Source organism: Aegilops tauschii, chromosome 6, assembly GCF_002575655.3.
Source record: "Aegilops tauschii subsp. strangulata cultivar AL8/78 chromosome 6, Aet v6.0, whole genome shotgun sequence".
Lineage (NCBI taxonomy): Eukaryota > Viridiplantae > Streptophyta > Magnoliopsida > Poales > Poaceae > Aegilops > Aegilops tauschii.
The window spans coordinates 150,805,692-150,824,619 of record NC_053040.3 but is presented as its reverse complement, the minus strand read 5'-3'; the positions used below and the strand labels follow the sequence as shown (position 1 = coordinate 150,824,619).

At 44.8% G+C, this 18,928-nt stretch overlaps 1 protein-coding gene and 1 long non-coding RNA gene across 4 annotated transcripts; one reads left to right on the top strand and one right to left on the bottom strand.

Annotated features, from left to right (window-relative positions):
• Nucleotides 1–3,076: 3,076 nt before the first annotated feature.
• Nucleotides 3,077–9,471, bottom strand: LOC109741906 (potassium channel KAT1). 3 transcript variants are annotated; one of them, XM_073501231.1, is made up of 12 exons: nt 9,450–9,471; nt 6,690–6,890; nt 6,366–6,581; nt 6,099–6,254; nt 5,962–6,019; nt 5,507–5,824; nt 4,857–5,096; nt 4,671–4,769; nt 4,548–4,580; nt 4,268–4,453; nt 3,587–4,178; nt 3,077–3,452 (listed from the first exon to the last, which is right to left on the bottom strand). In XM_073501231.1, the coding sequence occupies exons 2-12, from the start codon at nt 6,857–6,859 to the stop codon at nt 3,340–3,342; spliced, it is 2,181 nt and encodes a 726-aa protein (XP_073357332.1). In that variant the 5' UTR covers nt 6,860–6,890; nt 9,450–9,471; the 3' UTR covers nt 3,077–3,339. The 3 variants fall into 3 exon arrangements, 2 of the variants coding, with proteins under 2 accessions (XP_073357332.1, XP_045085736.1); XR_002227716.3 differs by lacking the exon at nt 9,450–9,471 and having other exon boundaries at nt 4,268–4,368; nt 6,690–7,185; XM_045229801.2 differs by lacking the exon at nt 9,450–9,471 and having other exon boundaries at nt 6,690–7,207.
• On the top strand, nt 7,783–10,377 carry LOC120966319 (uncharacterized). Its single transcript, XR_012187441.1, has 3 exons — nt 7,783–7,895; nt 8,022–8,087; nt 10,000–10,377. It is a non-coding gene; the product is annotated as an uncharacterized lncRNA (long non-coding RNA).
• Nucleotides 10,378–18,928: the final 8,551 nt, after the last annotated feature.

Here is an 18,928-nt window from a genome sequence, read left to right as displayed (position 1 = left end):
GGAACCACAGGCTCTGTGGTGTAGACCTCGCGTAGAGCGCGCTTTCTATCCTTCCTCGTCTCGTTACATGGATAAATCATGTTGACATTCTTTATCTGGAGGGGTTATTGCTTTTGCCCGTCGTTACCCACACCAGCGTGAGGCTCATCCTCATTGTCATTGGGTGGATTCTGCTTTTCAGTGTTGCCTTTTCTGGCCTGCTTGGCCATATTCTTGTAGATCCAACATTTTCGGTTTGTGTGGTTGGTTGGGGGGTCTCTAGCGTTCAGGGGCCGATGATAGTCACAAGGCCTATCCATGACCTTGTCAAAGCCTGCCGTTGCCCTTCTTGCCCTTCATTGCTTCTACTTCAGACCGCCGTCTCCCCCTTGTGTGTCCAAACCGGCATTGACCTAGTCATCGTCCTCCTTGTTTCTGCGCTTATTCTTGCAGTTGCGTTTAGATTTTCCGCGCTCGTCCTTCGTACCGGACGCGCCGGGGTTACCATCGTGCGCCTTCTGCTTGGCAAATCATGGATCCTCTTCGGAGCAGAACCTTTGAACCATCTCCATCAGAGCCGGCATGATCTTGGGCTTACAATACCCGAAGTCTCTGCTGAGGAACTCATCGGAAACGCCATGCTTGAACGCAGCGATGGCCTCCGCGTCGTCGCAGTCGACGATCTCATCCTTTTTCTTCAAGAAACGTGTCCAGTAATCGTGCACCGTTTCATTCTCTCCTTGGGCCAGATTTCCAAGGTCGCTGGCATCAGCAGGCCAGATATACGTGCCCTTGAAGTTAGTGATGAATTCGTCTTGCAAATCATCCCAGACGGCGATCTACCTGGGCATGAGGGTTTTCAACTAGGCCTTGGCGGATGCCTTCAGCATCAGGGGTAAATGCTTGACGGCGTGCCAGTCATCGCCGTTAGCCGCCTGGACTGCGATAGTGTAGTTTGTTATCCAAATCTCTGGGTCCTGACTTCGATCATACTTGTCCACCGCATTTAGCTAGAAATTTGGTGGAAAAGTGTGGGCGACAATTTCGTCAGTGAAGCAGGCCGAATACGTCGCGGAGTGACCTGCATCCCCAGAGCGGATGGCGTTTATAGTGTTACGTGCATCATCCAGGCTGACTTGATGGTCGTACTCATTGAAGAGTAGTAGGTCTCTATCTCGAGCTTGCCGTTGCAGTTGAGGTGCATGCTGCATCTCGGTTTCCTCGAAGGGCGGGCCACACGGCACATTGAGCCGCAGGGTTGGCCCTCGGGTCTTCTTAGGCTGATGTCCGAGGAGCCTCATCGTGGGGCTTGGGCCCACGGTATTCCTTGGTACAACTGTCCGTCGTATGAGTTCGTCGGCTGGCCAAACCCCCAACATCGCCGGTCGTTCCGGCGTGGCTCTTGGACAGAGTGTCCGACGTGAGCTTCTTGCTGGTGCGTCGGTGCCTGGAATCGGTGTGTTTATCGCGGCATCGTCAGAATCCTCCTCTTCCTCGACTTCGTCCCCCGCGTCGGCGGCCGCCGCACTATCGTGTGTATCTTCCATGTAGCAGGCATACGTTGATGTTGCCTACCACGGTTGAAGTGGTGCAGATGCTGGGGTCGCCTCCGGACAACTGTTGGCCGAGCCGCCCATCTCTTCATCGAGATCTTTGAGCTCCTTGGTATCACCAGGTTCCTTGAGGACGTCATTGAGCGTATCGACATTGGCGATGATGTGGGAGGTGGGCAGTTGAAGAAGACGGATGGCCGCTCCTAGGCCTGACCGGCCTTGGAGGACGAGCTCGCCGTGGGACTCGGCGACAAACTCGAGGTTGCCGAAGTGGACGATCCGGCTTGCAGCGAAGGTCTCGACGAGCTCAAGGTAGCCCGCCGAATCGGTGACGTAACACATCACATCGAAAGCAAAGATCATTCCCTGCATGATGACATCGGCACCGGTTGAAGATCCCATCTGGTGTTTGAGTTCGCCTAGCACACCCCATGCCTGGCGCGCCACTGTTAGAGTGATTTCCGGCAGATCCCTCGATAGGGTATGCCGCGCCACTGTTAGAGTGATTTCCGGCAGATCCCTCGATAGGGTATGTCGGCTAGACGATTAGATATGAGGGGAAACTGGAGACGGTTTACCTAGGTTCAGTCCATCGGGATCGAGGTAAAACCTTCTTAATGTCATGTTGTATTGATCGAGGACTAAGAATAATCTCTAGGTTCTCCCTATCGACTAGCCCGGCCCTGACTTATATAGGATACTAGGGCCTAGGGTTTATAGGATCCTAGTTGGTTAGTATCGGGGGAGTAGTCCTCCTAGACGCCAACTTCCTTGTCGTGTACTCCAAGTCTTCCGGGTCCTTCTATTGGGCCCATCGGCCGGGACGTTGGCCCATGGCATAAACCGACCTAGGGGGCCACGGGCTGGCCTACTTGGGCCGGTTTCCGGTATGATAAGGCACCTCTGGGCCGTAACACCATCAGGCATCAAGGCTGCTGAGATCAAGCTGGTTGAGGCCAAGGAAATCAAGGTCCGTCATGTGATCTGTATATGGGTCGGCCGATTCTTTTACCGAAGTGTTTAATAGGACATCCTCCAAATCTTTGTGATTTGTCACGATCCAATCGTTCTCCTTAAGCTGACCGATGAAGTTTTTCCTCCTGTGGCTGGTGTGTATGTGAAAATAGGAGGTGTTCGTCTCCCCAAGATTAAGCCAGGTAAGCCTCGAGCGTTGTCTGGCCATACATCTCTCAATCGAGCAAAGCCCAAGAAGTTAATTTTTTGCGGGGTCAAGAAGTTTCTTCTAAATCCCCCGTCTAAGCCAGCCTCCGTGAAGGATAAAGGTTCTGATTTCTTCAGCCTGGTCGAACAGGTTAATAATTATTTTGGCCCAAACAGGTTGTTCTTTTATCCCTCCAAAAGCTCTTCGAACTCCAGCTTTGTAAGGCCCTTGTGTTTCTGAGTTTGCAGTTGAAGTGGATGAAGGGGTTCTGCATCATTGTGATGCATACAACCATCTTTATTAAAATGTAGCAAATATTCGAAGCAGTCAAAACAAACAATAAAGATCAAGGCCACAACCGGTCGGTAATAAGATTACCTCATGACTCGAACACATAACTTGCTATAAATGGAACTAAGAAATGCTTTTGCCCACAGGCATACATGACTCTGTGCACCTGCTATATTGTACAGTGAAGCATTTAAACGATGTTAGTAATGATAAAAACTATTTGTAAGAATGTCAAAATGTCCCTCGTCTTCACATCTTCAGTCGGAAGCCATCATGTGCATCCATTACTTTCACTAAATGGAGCACTTATCTCTCTACGAGTTATCTGGTTAGGTTGGTTTGCTATATATTTTTTTAAATCTGAAGAAAGAATATGTGGTCGCCATCTCGGATGACACTAATGTCATCTATTTCAGCATAATCTCTACTGACCACTTTTGTCGGATGGAAATTTGGAAACTTCTGTCCTGCATAGTGAAGAAATATTTGATGAGAGAAGTGCATGTTGCAGTATCTAATTTACTATAAAGTGTGGTGTATATCTGGTCTCTGCTACAGCATGAATCAAAATGAGTCACATGCTAAAAACATTTTCACTTACTGCCAATTTTTATAAGTTCCTCCAGCGAATCAGGCAGGCTGATAAGCTTCCCATTCTGTACCGTAGAACCTATTGCATTATGAGAATATATATGAATTGTAACTCTTTTATTGGCTGCTTTTATGCCACTATAATCTTGATATCTGCTCCTTGATATGTTTTCGGATGTCCTTTGTGGAGAACCCGGCTGCATTTTCGCAAGTATTGTTTGCTGACTGCTTGCTGCGGTCTTGTCTTCGGATTTTATTTTAATACAGAACTCTTCAGCGCTTGTTTTGGTCTCACAATTTATGCGAACCTCGTTGAGATCCTCTTCTTTGTCCATCATTCCATCCGATAATCTATACTTGCAGTTCGACTTGTTATGGATGTCTTCTTGCTGTGGCACTTGTCCGAATAACTTCGTTGAATGAGGACCATCTCCAGATATTGGAACCTTGCTACCAAGATCTATACTTTTCTGTTCTGTGTAATGTTGGTGTGGCCATTGTAGCATCCGTTCTTCTCGAGGTATATGAAATAGGTCATACTTGCTCAAGAATCTTCTGTCTGGTTGGTTCACTTCAGGTAAATTTTCCGGTAGCTTCAGTTTCTGTACATTGGCACAAGAAGTTGTTAGTTTCTGTTTAGATGAATTTAACTCTTAAATTGTTTGACTGTGTTCCAAAATTGAAGCTATACCTGGAATAGATTATTCATTAGAATGTCATTGTCTTCCCTGTGATTTTGAATGGCCTCTCTGAGTCTTGTCCTGCTGATTCTCAGGAGTTGTGACAGTTCAGCTGTGCGGAAAGTAAATGGCTGAGTTATGTTACATAGAGCACCAACCTCTCCAAACATATCACCATTCGTAACTTTCGCATATACCTGCTTTCAAGAAATTCATTTTATCAATGAAAATAATCCATGGATATCTTAGTGATATCTGGGAGTCTCTGCATTATAGCTGAAGAAATTATACCTGCTCATTCCCATTTATGGTTGTTATCATATTCTACAAAAAATCAGATAGTACTGGCAATTAGCTTAATTGTACGAACTTGCACAAGCTTTGATTCATAACTTATAGAGATAACAAACTAACCACTGCTCCTGAAACTATTAGGTAAATATCAGCTGCCCCTTCATTCTGCAATATGATATCTTCCTTTGGTGGAAAATACTCAGGCTGCACTTCCATGACCTATATTATCCAACATATCCAATTAGTACATATATTAGCAGTTCTCCCAAGATAGTTAGAAAAACATTGAATAGTTGACTATATTACCAGTTCTGCAATGAAACTGTTGGATACTCCATGGAAGAGATAGGCTCGTCGCAAGATTGGGAAGAATAAGCTGTATGCTATGCTTGAACGGATTCCTTTTGGTAGACCATTTAACATGGTCTTCTGGTTATAGCCTTCTGTCTTGAACTGTAGGCAGAAGTGAGATAGCATTTGCTCCTTTATGCTCACAGGCAGCTGATTTCGTGCCGCGAACTCTGAAGCTGCATATATGGAGTCCCTCTGCATCATTTAAATAGAAGATATCAACAGGACTATAGGCGTGGAACAAGAATGACGGTAACTATTTTAGCGTCGATTGTGCAAGACCTTGATTCATGTTGTTTTCTCTGTTTTCTTGTTGCCTAAAATTGTTGAGTGGCTAGGGGATACAAGAACTTGGTCCTTGTGGCGTCCATGCAAGAATAGGATTCTAATGCCTAAAATTTCTGAGTGGCTAGGGGATACATTTCATTTTCGAACCATGTCGTATATAATAAAAGTGCTAGCTTTCTCAAGATCTTCACAACTTTAGTAGTATGGGATCCATGTACAGCCTATTTCTGTTCTTTTTTTGGGGGCGAAATAAGGACATGAATAGCTACCAACCAATTATGACACTGAATGTTCTGTGAGTAAGTTGAGAAACATACAAATTTCTGGGTGCGGCTGGTGCCATGAACAACCAGGTTGGTCATATTGCCGATGAGGTAAGCCGTCAAGCCCAGATTAAAGAGCATATAGAAAATATCAAAGAGCATCTCCCTTGGGTTCTCAGCATGCAAGTCCCCATATCCTGTTGTTGTCAGCGTCGTAATGGACCAGTACAGAGCAGTAACATATCTAGTCCATAGGCTCTCTGATCTGAATGTAGGCATCACGGCACCAATCCATGTATTCTCTGGGTAGGGGTATCTGTCAGCAAGCATATAGTTGAAGCATCCCGCGCAATGCACCGCAAAGAGGGTGACCTGCATTTGATCGTTACGTATTTTATAGTCAGTGATTTTTTGTTCTCCTGGGAATATAATAATTAATATTCTGCATGGTTGAAACTTTTGAAGGTGACGGTAAAAATTATACGTAGTAATATTTCTGGAAGACTTACAGAAATAAGCTTTGAGCACCTAGTCCAGAAATAGTTGAATCGGATATCCTTCTCCAGCCTGGTTAAAAGTAGATGATCAAATTTGTGCCATTTGTCATTCATCATTCAAACATGAAGAATCTGGAGAAGATGTTAACCTGGCAAACAGCGTGCTGACTCTGTTAAGACGCCACAACCTTAGCAGATTGAGAACCTTAAAGGAAAGGTCATTTCCCTTGTGTGTGAACAGAAGGATGATGGGTTGAAATGGAGCTGTTGAGCATACATCAAATATGAACCAAGTTGATAGATATCTGCGGAGGATCAGATCATATTTTGTTAATGCCAGGACAGAATCACCTGGGCCTTTTCAGCTCCAAATGTGGGGTTATTAAGATGAAACAAATTATGAACCAGGTGCGAACCTTACTGCAACTCTCTTCCGATCGTCCACAAGAAGATGTGTTTTACTGTCAACATAAGCTACAAAGAATGTCATAACAATATCAATGGCAAAGAAGCCATTGACAATGTTCTCAACTAGCACAAGCTTAGACGGCAAGTTCCTCAAGAATGCCAGTTCAAACGGGCAAACCCAGGCGGAATAAACAACTAGGACTATGAGGAACAGCTCCCAGAATCTGAGAGAGAGACACAGAAAAAAAGCAGAGGAAACCATGTCAGCTGCTGCTGTTCTCTTCTTCTTGCAACATGGAAGGTACGGAGGGTGCAGGCCGTGTGAACCTCACCTGTAGCGGGGATCGTAGGGCGATACGATGAACTTCTTCAGCTTATTGGAGTGGTTTATGGTTGCGCCAAGCGACGGCAGTAGCTCGATGGCGAAGCTGTCGCTGCTCCCGTTGATGTGAAGCCCATCCCAGAATTGGTGGAAGTGAGATTTTGAATGAGCTTGAGTCATGGTTGCCTTTGCTATTCTTTGCTACTCGACTCTATATGCAGAAGGTGTCGAGGATGGCACCTGTATATATATGCTGCAGCTCACAAACATGCATGGTTGGGGGGTCAAAGTGGGAGAATCTTGGAAACAAACAGGAAGCCGCTCCTGTTTTATACCCTATGAGGAAAACAACAGGGCGCACGCTCGTGTTTTCTGTGGGCTTGTGTGAAGCTGTTCATTCGCCACGCGCAGCCCGCAAGATGCATCACACCTTCTCCTTGGAAGCCTTGTTCGATTCTTCGGGTGAAACCGAGTGCTACTATCCACTTCAGCCGTTAACTGTCTGTGGTGTGCATTATTTTGCCATCCAGTCCTTACATTGAAGTGGCTGTGACTCACAATATGAATTCATTTCATCGATGACTATCCTCTCGCCTTCTTGAATCTGTAGCAATCGTGAGCGTCATCAGAGAGCTGCATTCTGCTAGCCTAGTTATACAGTGCCTTCCACATGCCTGAGCAAATGTGAACAAGCATGGCCACAACCATGGATGTCATTTCCGGAAGCAACTCTTCACATACTTATCATCTTTCGGTATATTCTTTTGTCTGGTGGTTCAAGTAAGACTTCGTTTACGTCTCATTGGTGCAGATGAATGGTTAATAAGTTTCTCCAAGATATCTTGTCAAGTCTAATCTAATCCAAGCCTGCGTGTTCTGATGCCTACCATTTACTGCCATCGAGATATTGTCGGCTCACACTGATTGGACTGCGCTTTTTCTTGGGACCATTAAGGGCTGAACAGACTGTGCCTCCATTATTGTGGATTTCTGGCAAAAGTGTTAGTTGTATACAATGTTATTTGAAGTTCCGTCTTGTTTTGCAGTCTTGCTGAATCAGCCATGAGATCCTTGTTTATTTGAAGTTCCGTCTTGTTTTGCAGTCTTGCTGAATCAGCCATGAGATCCTTGTTTAGACGTACCCAACTCATATCTATTGCCTGCTTGATGGGCCCCATATTTAGATTCCAGACAAAGGAGAAAAGCCTACTTCTTGGTACACTTATTGATCTTCTTGTCGATGTGCTAACCAAATAATTAGCGTGTGATTTACTTTGTTTGAATGATTTTGCTGCTTCAATAGTACGAACTATCTTGAAAGATCTCACATATTGCTATGCAGATTTATCTAGCTGCTACTGATATGATATGGTGCTGATCTGTAACTGATGATACTGCCTCTTGTCCTGTAAGATTGATTATTTCTGGTTTTTTTTGTCTATACTCATATCATGTTTACTAATTTATCAATTCTACTTGAAGGACTTTACTCGTAATTGCTTTTCAGAAACAATATTTTATATATAACAAAAATGAGTATTCTTGAATATCTAGAACCTTTTTTGTCGATTAGAAGTTATCTAGAACTCAAAATTAAAAGTATAGTCAGGATCTCGTTATTTTTATCAAGATTTGCTACCTGTCCAGTGTCCATCATTAGGCAGGTGCACGTGTCTCTTTGAATGAGATGAGGAAATAGACATGCAGCAGCTATTTTCTTGTTACTTTCAGTGGGCCCGGTGAATGGCTAACCCAGACAAGTCTTTGTCTGTCATGCTCTCCATACATTGAAATGGCTACAATTATATTTCATGTGCCTACTGGTGCAGCCTTTACCTGGGACATCAAGTTGTCAACACTACACCTAATCCCTGGTTTCCCCAAAAGAGGGCGAAGATGTAACTGTTTGTAAAACGTGCGATTCTTCTCGAAGACAGGCTTTCGACCCGCTTTACAAATAAAGCTTATGGCCAAGGTGTTGAGGAATTCCTCAAAAATGCTGATCAAAGAAAAAACACGACAAAATACAAGCCGGAGGCCGCTAGCAAGCACCAGAGATGCACTACTAGACTCAACCAGCTAGTTGTTGAGTAAAAGTACATGAGAGGCCGGACCACCCTGAGACACAACCAAGTCCATCGACGAGAAGAAAACCACAGGACTAAGTCACAACCACTCAACCATGTCGCCGCAGAGGACCCCCTGCCCTGTCGGACTTGCAGACGGGATGGAGCGGTAGGAGGAAGACGCCGTCACGTGTAAATGAAGGGGCACACAAGACCGCTAGTCGTCCGAGTTGAAGCTAGGCCAAGAGGTGCCCCAAGCCAACCCAAAACGCCAACGCGGCTGGGTACACCCACACTCACCAGCGACTCACCTGAGAGGGATACGATGCACCGCGCCCGTCGAAAACGGACAAGGGTTTTCACCCTTGGCGTTGGCAAGGTGGGGAGGGAAGCCAAGAAGGCGGCCCCAAGAGGGACACGACACCTGGAAGCATCGTCACCACTGGCCCAAAGGCATGAAGCTTTTGCTTGGCTCCTCTCTCACACCTCACCGAGGGAACTTGGACCACCCACGGCGGAAGAGGAACTCCAAATCTAGATCACGGTCTAGCCGCCTTCGAATACACCAGCCGCGCCAAGACCACCCGCCACCAGACACCTCGCGATCCACATGACCAAGACGCGACGTCAAAACCACTGCAACACTGCTCGTCGGAGAGCCAAATGCGCAGCCCGCCACCTAGGATCACCACCCCGGAATTCACGTGCCCAATCCCCAACCCTGCGCGCACCAAGGTGTCTTTGATCACCCAACACCTTCTCTAATCTCCACGCTTGGAACTTCCCTAAATCTTATCCAACTAACCCGTTGTGCTAAATTGGCACGGTGTCACAAATCTCTGATACATTTTGCAAAGTCCTATTCGACACTGTCTCGAAAGTGATTAATTAAAATTTGAAACTATTGTAGCACACTGCAATTCCATTGCGGTGTGCTATAATAGTTTGAAATTAAGTGACACAAGGAAGGCAACTTTAGTTGTCAAACATGACAATTTCTTTTCGGATGGCAAGTTCCAGTTTTTTTTTTGGATGGCAGCTTTAGTTGTAAAAAACGTTAGGGCCAGAGTGCTTCGTGCCATGCATGTGGCACTTATCATTTAGGAATGATTTTTGTTAACTGTGGTATCTTGAGCCAGTTGCTTTTCTGGATTCTTGAGCTAGTTGCTTTTCTGGATAATTGAGCATTCTCCCATCCAGTGCTGCAGCCTCTTTCTCATGTCCTCTTGTGTTCCTAATCTCTCATTATCACAGGTGACCATGTGAGAGTGGGGAGTGATGAAGTGGCGGTCCTTGCGCGCATGTGCATGCATGTGTCTACCGCCCCCTTTCTCGTTGCATCTTTCAACTATGTATGATGTATCTGGCTTCTTTCTTCTTGTTGGAGAATGGTGACTTGCAGAGGGAGTTCATCCCCATAATGAGCCGGTGGAAGCGACGCCGCCATTATTCGTAATGTCATGGATAATGGCAGACCTCACATGGGCAGTATCATTCATGTATGGGGTCATACTGATTGTAATGTCTGGAGAAAGTCTGAGTATAGTGCAAATCCAATCTGTTTATCAGCCACATTATTAATCATTTTCTGCTTAACTGTGGCTAAATTATAAAGTTTGAGGGTTAATTTCCTGTGGACCATAGTCAGTTTTTAGATTGCAATCAGTGAATCGGTTCCCTTCTGACTAGTCATTTTCATCAAGCTCTTACTTTTTGGATTCTGTACTTTTTGTGTGGTCTTATCTAATTATACTCCTTGTTGTTATCTAGCTTATATGATCTGCTCATTGAGCACTCCTGTTGCAGTATCAACAGTTTGGAATCGCGTGTTTGCCCATAAAGCCAAACTATTTATGTTCCTTTTTTGGTATCATGATTCTATTTGAGAACTCGAGGACAGTTGTTGACATGTTCTCTCCTGCATGTTTACAGCGTATTTGTTTTTTTACCTAGTGCTATATTATCAGGCAGTAATTGTTCTTACTTGTCAAACAAGATGAAGGCATACAGTTTTTTCTGTTTTTGCCGACATATATAGATTTTTCTTACTTGTCTTCATGAAAACAACCTGTGGAATGTTAGAATGTGCACATCATGGATGGTAACTAGGTTATGGCCGTTCCATGCTGGATAGGTCCCGTTCGAAGTACAATTTCGTCAAATAGATGAAGAGGAATTCGCGAAAGGCGATAGCGCCGCAGAAAACGAAATGATTCCGGAGGTGGTGCTGAAGTTGTGGCAGTTAATAAAGAATCTCTGCCAGTACTTGTGGATGAAGATTTGGCGTGTGATATGGGTGTGAGCATTTGTCAAGTTTTTTCTTTTTCTTTTTTTGCATGATTATCTAAACATGATTTGTTCTCATATTATGAACAGGCAAGGGGAAGTAAGGTTTCAAGAAGTTGTCAGGTTCATCCAGCGTATGGGCCCATGGGAGCTTCTAGACGATTTACAACGGGAGTTTGCCCTTGGCATTTGCACTCTCGTCTCGTGCATGCGTCGTGGATGATGTGGGACAACGCCAAACCATGAATGATTTGGATGTCGAGGTGTGGGCTGGAGTGTTGGCATCTGGGTTTGGGGAAACCCGGTTGGCTAGATGGATGCGGGTGGGAGTGTGGATGTGCCCATGAAAACGACCGGGTGTGGACGTGTGGTACGTGGGGCTACCTGTGGGTGGCGCAGGTGTGGCTCCATCGTCTCATCTTGATTAGGATTCGCTAAAAGGAGAATAATAATGATACAGCAAGCCGTAAACTAATGGGGGCCGTCCGTCCACGGAGCATATGCAGCAGCCAGCATGTAGGTGGAGTCTCCGTGTTGAACTCGAAAAGCAGCTCAAAGAAATGCAGTTCGGCACGAAACAATGGCGCCAACCCAACGAAACAATGGGTCCATGGATCAATCATGCATGGTGATGATGATCAATTGCCATTTGCCCTGTTATTACGTTTACGGTGTCTGTGTTGAGTTTGGAGAGGTCCACACTAAATACTTTAGTTGACTCTTTTTCCCCACATGGTGAGTATGTTAGAAATACGTGCGGTTTGAGGGTTGTACCCTCTTTTTTTGAAAAAGAGATACAAAAGTCATATTTGTTTTCTTTTTGATAATGATAACTGGTGAACCTCAGCTGAGAGAGGGATGACAAGCAAACTTTTTTTGTGGCAATTTTAGGGCTCCTTTGATTCAAAGGAATTCCATAAGATTTTTGGAGGGTTGGAATCATTAGGAAAAAAATACATTGGTCTTTTCATTCATACGATTGGATCTCACAGGAATTTTTTCCTATGAAATCTTTTGTACTACATTAACAGGAAATCTAACATCCATTCCAACATCTTTTTACAACTCCTTTGTTTTTTCTATGGCATCAAAAACTCATTGCTAATCCTATAGAATCCAAGTGGGCATTGCCACTTCAATCCTATACTTTTCTTATTCATGTGTTTCCAAAATCCTGCAAATCAAAGAGGCCCTTATTGGTCCTCCTTTTTTTGTCGCAAATTTTCTCATCTTTTCAGAAATTGTCGTATTTTCTGAAGAAACTGTCAACCTCATACAACTAAGCAGCGAATGTTCGCCAGATATTGCAATTCTTCTTTTTTGTCACTATATTTAACTTGTATTGTAATGCCAAAGCACCAGAGCATCCTAGAGAAATCCAGTCAATTTGGAGCATCTCGAGAGACTTCTAAAGCTCCTGCACTACGCTATGTACGTAACCAGGAAGATATTAATAACCCACAGCCACAGTAAAACGCGTAAGCACATGCGGCAGATAAGGCATTCTCAACTTTAGCTGGTTATCACTGATCACCCCCGAGAGAGCCCTGCTACTTGAACTCCATCCCAGCAGTTGGCATCAACCCATCAGCATATATATCCAACCTCAGATCATGGACTGCACTGCACTCCACCAAAAGGGGACTCTTGTTGGCGCCAAGAGTCAGTTCAAGTGGGGGCACACCAAGATTCTCCTGCCTTCGTTATCGAATTTGGAAAACAAAAAGGGATTTGAGAAGCATAATAACATCGCTCATCACTGATCCTCGGGTGGATGCAGTGCAGGTGCAAAACGCGATTAGCCTTCTCAGGAGCTATCCTTAAAAGGATATCATGTGGCTGAGAGCAGATTTTGTGTCACGCATGCGAACCCGACTGCGTTGAAAATTCGAAAATTATTCCTTTAGGCAATTTCTTATTTCCTTTTTTTTTTGCGAGTGAGGCAATTTCTTATTTCATGATTGTAATACAATTCATTTTCGAAAAGAGGAGATTCTAGTCTCTACATCATCATGATGCACACAACCATCTTTATTAAATGAAAATGAAGAGATTTGATAAGTAGACAATATCAACTAAAACGACAAAATACAAAAAAGAACACAACCGGTCGGTACCATAGAAAGGTTACATGACTTAAACACATAATCTATTACTGACATGTCAGCCAAACTGGTTGAATAGCGCCTGTGCAACCATCTTCAGACGGTTGCACTTAAGGCCATGAACTCCCCCAGCGTCTCCACGCTAAAGTGATGACCATATACGGACCAATGTAACGGCCCTGAAGATAACCTGCAAAAGTTAATAGAGCGAGACCTATTAAAACACAGTCATTTCGGCAATCCCAAGTTGCCCAAAGTAAGGAACAAACCCATACAAATATGACCCTTAAGCTTTTTTGTTGATACCAATCAACTAGTTTCCAAACATATTTAGGATACTTGTTGGGGGTGACAAATTATATTCAACATGAACTAAATCAAAGTCATGAAAGGGCGGGAAATAAAAAGATGTTGAATTATTTCCTTTGATCACAAAAACAAAACTTACATCCATTCTAGTTTCGTTTAGCCAAATTATCTTTACTGAGGATCACCTCCCTCTAAACAAAACCACATATTTTTTTATCTTTAAATGCACTTTGATCTTTCAAATATGCTTCCTATGGAACACATACCCCGTATTGATAAGATCTTCATGCATAGACTTGACAGCAAACATCCCATTTGTAGTTAGTATCCATCTAAAATTATCAGGCACATGAGACAAGTTGACCAACATCAACCTAAGAACTAAATGGAGCCACCCCATCCATTTATTGCCAATCAATGCCCTCCTGAATTGGATGTTTAGAGGTGCTGAACCAAGGACCGACTGAACAGTATCATCTTTCTTGCACGCTATATTATAAAGTGATGGGTATTGAACCGCAAGTGGATTGTCCTCTAACCAGTTATTTTTCCAAAAACTCATGGATTGGTCGTCACCAATTCAAACAAACTTCTCATAAAGAAAGAAGACTTCACCTTCATCGAGACCTTCCAAATGGAGAGTCAGTTGATTTGACTTCCACTCGAGGTAAGGTCTTAGAATATAAGTATTTATTATGGAAAAGCTCTTGCCAGACATCTTCCTCATACTGTAACTTGAATAGCCATTTGCCAAGTAAGCCAAAAAATAGTAATACAATTATCTGGTACATAAGAAAGGTTAGGTTTTATATACGATAAAAACAATAATTGCAAGTTTACATTGTGTAGAATGGTTGATAATGCACTCTTCTATTGTGTATTCCACATCTCTAGAGAAGTAAAAAAAAAGTGCATAACTGAAGAGTAATGCTAGAATTACGGACAAATTCTACAGAATCTAGTTAGATGGCATTTTCTAGTTGGAGATTGTGGCGTGAAGAGGTTTGTAAACAAAATTGGAACGATGAATTGTTTCTTACTGCTGTAGTGTTTAGCAACTAATCTTTGCATGATCCTAAATTGCGGGCCAACTAAAATTAAACATGGCAATGTTCTTTCAAGGGTATATTGTGTCCATTAACTACGATGTGTCTGTGACGACTTAGTCAATCTCAAGCTCCGCTGACACAGTGTCTCAGAGGTGCTCAAGGATAGGGGGGGGAGTGTGCTCGTTCATAAGAATGAGGATATGTGTGCATGCGCTCATAAACATGAGGATGCTTGTATGTGAGCATCTGCATTTGTACTATGTTTATTATAAAGAGAAGAATGTGATTATTGTGGTGGAAAGAGGTTCTTAACAATTTTTTTGGTCGATCTCAAGATTTGCTAGCACAGTGTCGCCAGTCCCATACTAAGTCGGCTTAACCTTGTCGATGACAACCGGGACTTCGTGCACGTGCCCCTAACGACCAGCACCCCAGAGCTACAATTGTCGTTGTTGAACCCTTAAATAAATCTGAAGAACTGACACCAAATCTCGCCGTTGCATACGCAAGACGAGAAACCCTAACCACGCCCCCTCTAGGAGCTTCATGAATCTACATCAGAGCTCTGTCCATCTGTCCCAGCGAACGAACCTGAGGAGTATCGGTGCCCGGAAAACTGACTCGAAAAAGAAGCGCTGCCATCTCTCAACCGCCGCCCCTGCGAGGACTAATACCCTAACCTATCTACTAGCAGGAGCCGAGGCACCAGAATTCTCCTCCTTGCCACTGATTGCCGAAGCGGCACACAGAAGGGGAAGGCTTTACCCTAGTCGCCTTGCGAGAAGGGAAATGATGACGTGGAACTCCGTTTCTCTCTCTTTAATATCACTAATTAGTAATTCTATATGGCATCACTGAGAGACCGCTAGAAACATAGACGCATACACTCACACCACCACAACACACACCCACACAGTGCCTATCGAAGACCGGGTCGAAGTTGCAGAATTTGAAGATTGACGAAGTTACTATGAGCGCCTCACTATCGACGGGAACGTTGCCTTCCAGTAAAAAATTCCGCATTAACAAGATACCAAAGTGTATAACGGGTTTGATCTCTGCGGGGGTTATCTTTTTGGATCAAGTTTCATGTTTCATCCAACAGTTTACACTTGAAACTCTTTGGATATGTTAGAAGCTTAGAATGGACAAAATGCACCTTAAAAAAGCATCTGGATCTCTTATAAAAGTTCATCAGAAGTATAAAGCATCCCAAACGTAACAAAAATTACATCGCGATACTTAGACCACTAAACAACCAATAGTAACGCCAGAACGCACCGTTGTGTCTGCTCCCCTACTGGAGCCGACCTAACCTTGTCGATGACAGTCGAAAGTCTTCATGCACGTGCGCTTAAGGACCGACGCTCTCGAGCTGTAATCGTCGCCGTTGAACCCTTGAATGGATCTGAAGTGTCTGACACCATAACTCATCGTTGCACACGGTCGACGAGAAATGCTAACCTCACCGCCCTAAGAAGACGGCGGGATCTATGTCAACGTTCTATCGATTTCATCCAGATGGATTATCTCGAGAAGGATCGGAGCCCGGAAGACCATCTCGACGAAGAAGCGCGGTCATTCGCCCAAACATCGTCCTGCGAGGACTAAAAATCCTAACCTAAACTACTAGCTAGAGTAGAGGCACCAAGATTCTGCTCTCGGCCACCGGCCGCCGGAGCGGCAGAAAGAAGGGAGGCGAATCCATAGGCTCGCTGGTGGTGCTTGGAGAGGAGTTGGCCGCCGCTAGGGAAAATGAACGCTTCTTTCCTATCAAGTATTGTATTAAAATCCCTGGTCGGACAAAAGGCACCTTTTTTGCATGGTAATACGTGTCTCATTCATATCATAAAGATCAAAATACAAGTTTCGACATGACAAAACTGAAAAAATAGTAAACCATCTTTGAACTTGACAGCAATGTTTGTCACCTGCCTCTGGCACCACCACAACAGCCCCGAAAAAAAAATGACGAATCACCTCCTCACCCGAGCTCGACGCGGCTCCATCGCTGATGTGCAGCTTTACGGATCTCCAAGGTGTCTCACCAAAAGTGAAGCCCTTGCCGTTGAACGAATCAGACGGGGCAACATCTAGACACGCCATCGAACTCCAGATCTGTCACCCCACCACGACTAAGACGCCGAATGAGGAAACCATACGTGCCATCCATGAACCACAAGCCCACCACACGTTCCGTCTTTTAGATGTCGTCGATGCAGACCATAATCTGCATCCGCTCCTGAACTACCTCCAAAGCTCCGTGCCGCCATTGGAGCAAACACCATCGCAACGGCAAGCCCGAGGACATATATCCACCACAAGGATGTCGCCATCGCCACGCCATCCTTGCTTGAATGCACCCTGAGCCTGATACGTGTGCGCTGGTCCTATTTTCTTCTACGAAAGTCTCCGCATGTACGTGAGGCCGAGAACCAGGAGCCACTGTGGCGCTATCACCAGCCGCATTTTTCAGAAAGAGACGAGATAAAAGGGAGAGGAAGATATGCATGCCCCCATATGGTTAGGCTTAGATCCTGAAATTCTGCGGTCCTCACAGGAAATAGTGCAACGGTACCAAATGTAGCGGAGTTCTCACAAAGATCCTATTCTGGTAATGTATGCTTTGATGTTTATAGGCATGATCAACGGAATTCTGCAAAAGATGGGGAATGTGAACAAGGAATTTTCACGAGGATGTGACGGAGGTGAACGCGAAGCCGGAAGGTGCCTTTTGACTTTGCCTTTTGTTTTTGCGTGCTTGATGGCTCGTCCAATCATTTGTGCTGTGGATTCTAGAGAAAGAGCTTGATCAAGCTTCTCCACTCATGTATCTTGATCTCTTGGCATATCATGGGTAGAGGAACCATGCAAGTTGTGCAGCTTTTGTGCCTTGACGTAATCTACTCTAGAGAGTGGCTACCCTGAGCCGAGCGTGCTTCACCGGCTGGTGGTCCTAGGCTTGGACGGGTCGGCCCGGAAGAAGGTCGAAAAATCCTGAGGGGCTTCCTTTAGGCGGGCACGGCGGGTCTCAGTGTTCCGGGCCTTGAACTAGCTGTAGGGTCCGGTCGCGGCATCTTCAAGTTGACGCCTCAGCTTCTGATTTGGGTGTCTAAGGGCACTAGGAAGCGGCCAACCGCTAGAGACCCCTTGATGGATTGTCGTTGGATCTCGGACATTAGGGGGCCCTAGGGCCTCTGGCCTTATGGCAGTACATCCAGCTTTGGTGGATGGTTCACGGGGTGCAGTTTTTCACCTTGCTAGATGCACTCTAATAGACACTTATAAGAGCTGCTACAACGCCCTCTTCCAGAGGGCCGTCGGTACGAGCACTTAAAGTTAAACGAAGTCATGAGCTCCCCCTAGGATCAAGTTCTTCATGGGGCTTGCTTGTCAAGACCATTATTGGACTGCTCAGCATCTGGCGAGACGAGGCCTGAAGGATACACCTAGTTCCGTATTTTGCGACCAGTCCGAGGAGACGATGCCACATCTCCTCACGAGCTGCTCCTTCTCATGCACGGTGTGGCACGAGATGCTCTCCTGCATCCAATCGACGGTCCATTCCCCGAATACAGAGGATGACTTCATGTACTCGTGGTAGGAAACATGCCCCAGGCCTCTGCCCGAAAGGGAATGTGCTCGACCATTATATTGGTGGCACGGTAGATCTAGAAGCGGATAAACCTTGTTGCTAGTATTCTTGTGAAGTTGAATCTAGTTCAATGTTTTGATATTATGTTGTGATGTCACTCTAGCGATGATGTCTGAACGACGACTGCGTATCACTTCATCTTTATAGGCCTAGAGGAGTGTATCATGTGATTATTTTGTTCATGGATGGGTGGCCAGAGTCAAAGATATTACTGTACCCTCAGTTTATAAATTGTTGCATGAGGGATGTTGGAACCCTCGAATTTATGGCTATGGTTAGATGCTATCTTAATTATTCTCTTGTATTTGCGGATGCTTGCTGATGGCTCAATACTTTGTCACTCTTATAAGAGGGGTTTGATGTGGTTTCAAAGGGTTTTCGATATTTCTCACGTCTTTCTAACGTTAATCCTTCAAGAAAGAGGAAAACTTGTTTGTACTATTGATGTGCAGGTATAAATATATTTGGAAGGAAACAAATCAATCGAAACAAATGAAGACATTTGGAACAACTTTCATTTTGGGAAAAAATTTAATATGGCAACCAGAGTGCAAGACAACACATGGTACGAGTGCTCCCACTCGTACCAGCGGTCGTACCACGCAGGGTGACCGCCACCTCGTCTACACAAGTAACTTTTGTGAAGGCAGCATCATAGGAATTGAGAGGCACCCGCTACCACCACATCCAGAACAGAGAAAAGGGAGATCCGGAGATGAAGAATTGCGGAAGATCCATTCCTTCTCTTCCGCCCATGTCCATTCCATTCATCACAACAC

Coding starts and splice junctions, on each gene's coding strand:
- LOC109741906 (XM_073501231.1), bottom strand. CDS start 6,859: ATGACTCAAGCTCATTCAAAATCTCACTTCCACCAATTCTGGGATGGG. Junction 4,770..4,856: donor ACAGTTTCATTGCAGAACTG/GTAATATAGTCA, acceptor TGGATAATATAG/GTCATGGAAGTGCAGCCTGA. Junction 4,454..4,547: donor CCATAAATGGGAATGAGCAG/GTATAATTTCTT, acceptor TCTTGAAAGCAG/GTATATGCGAAAGTTACGAA.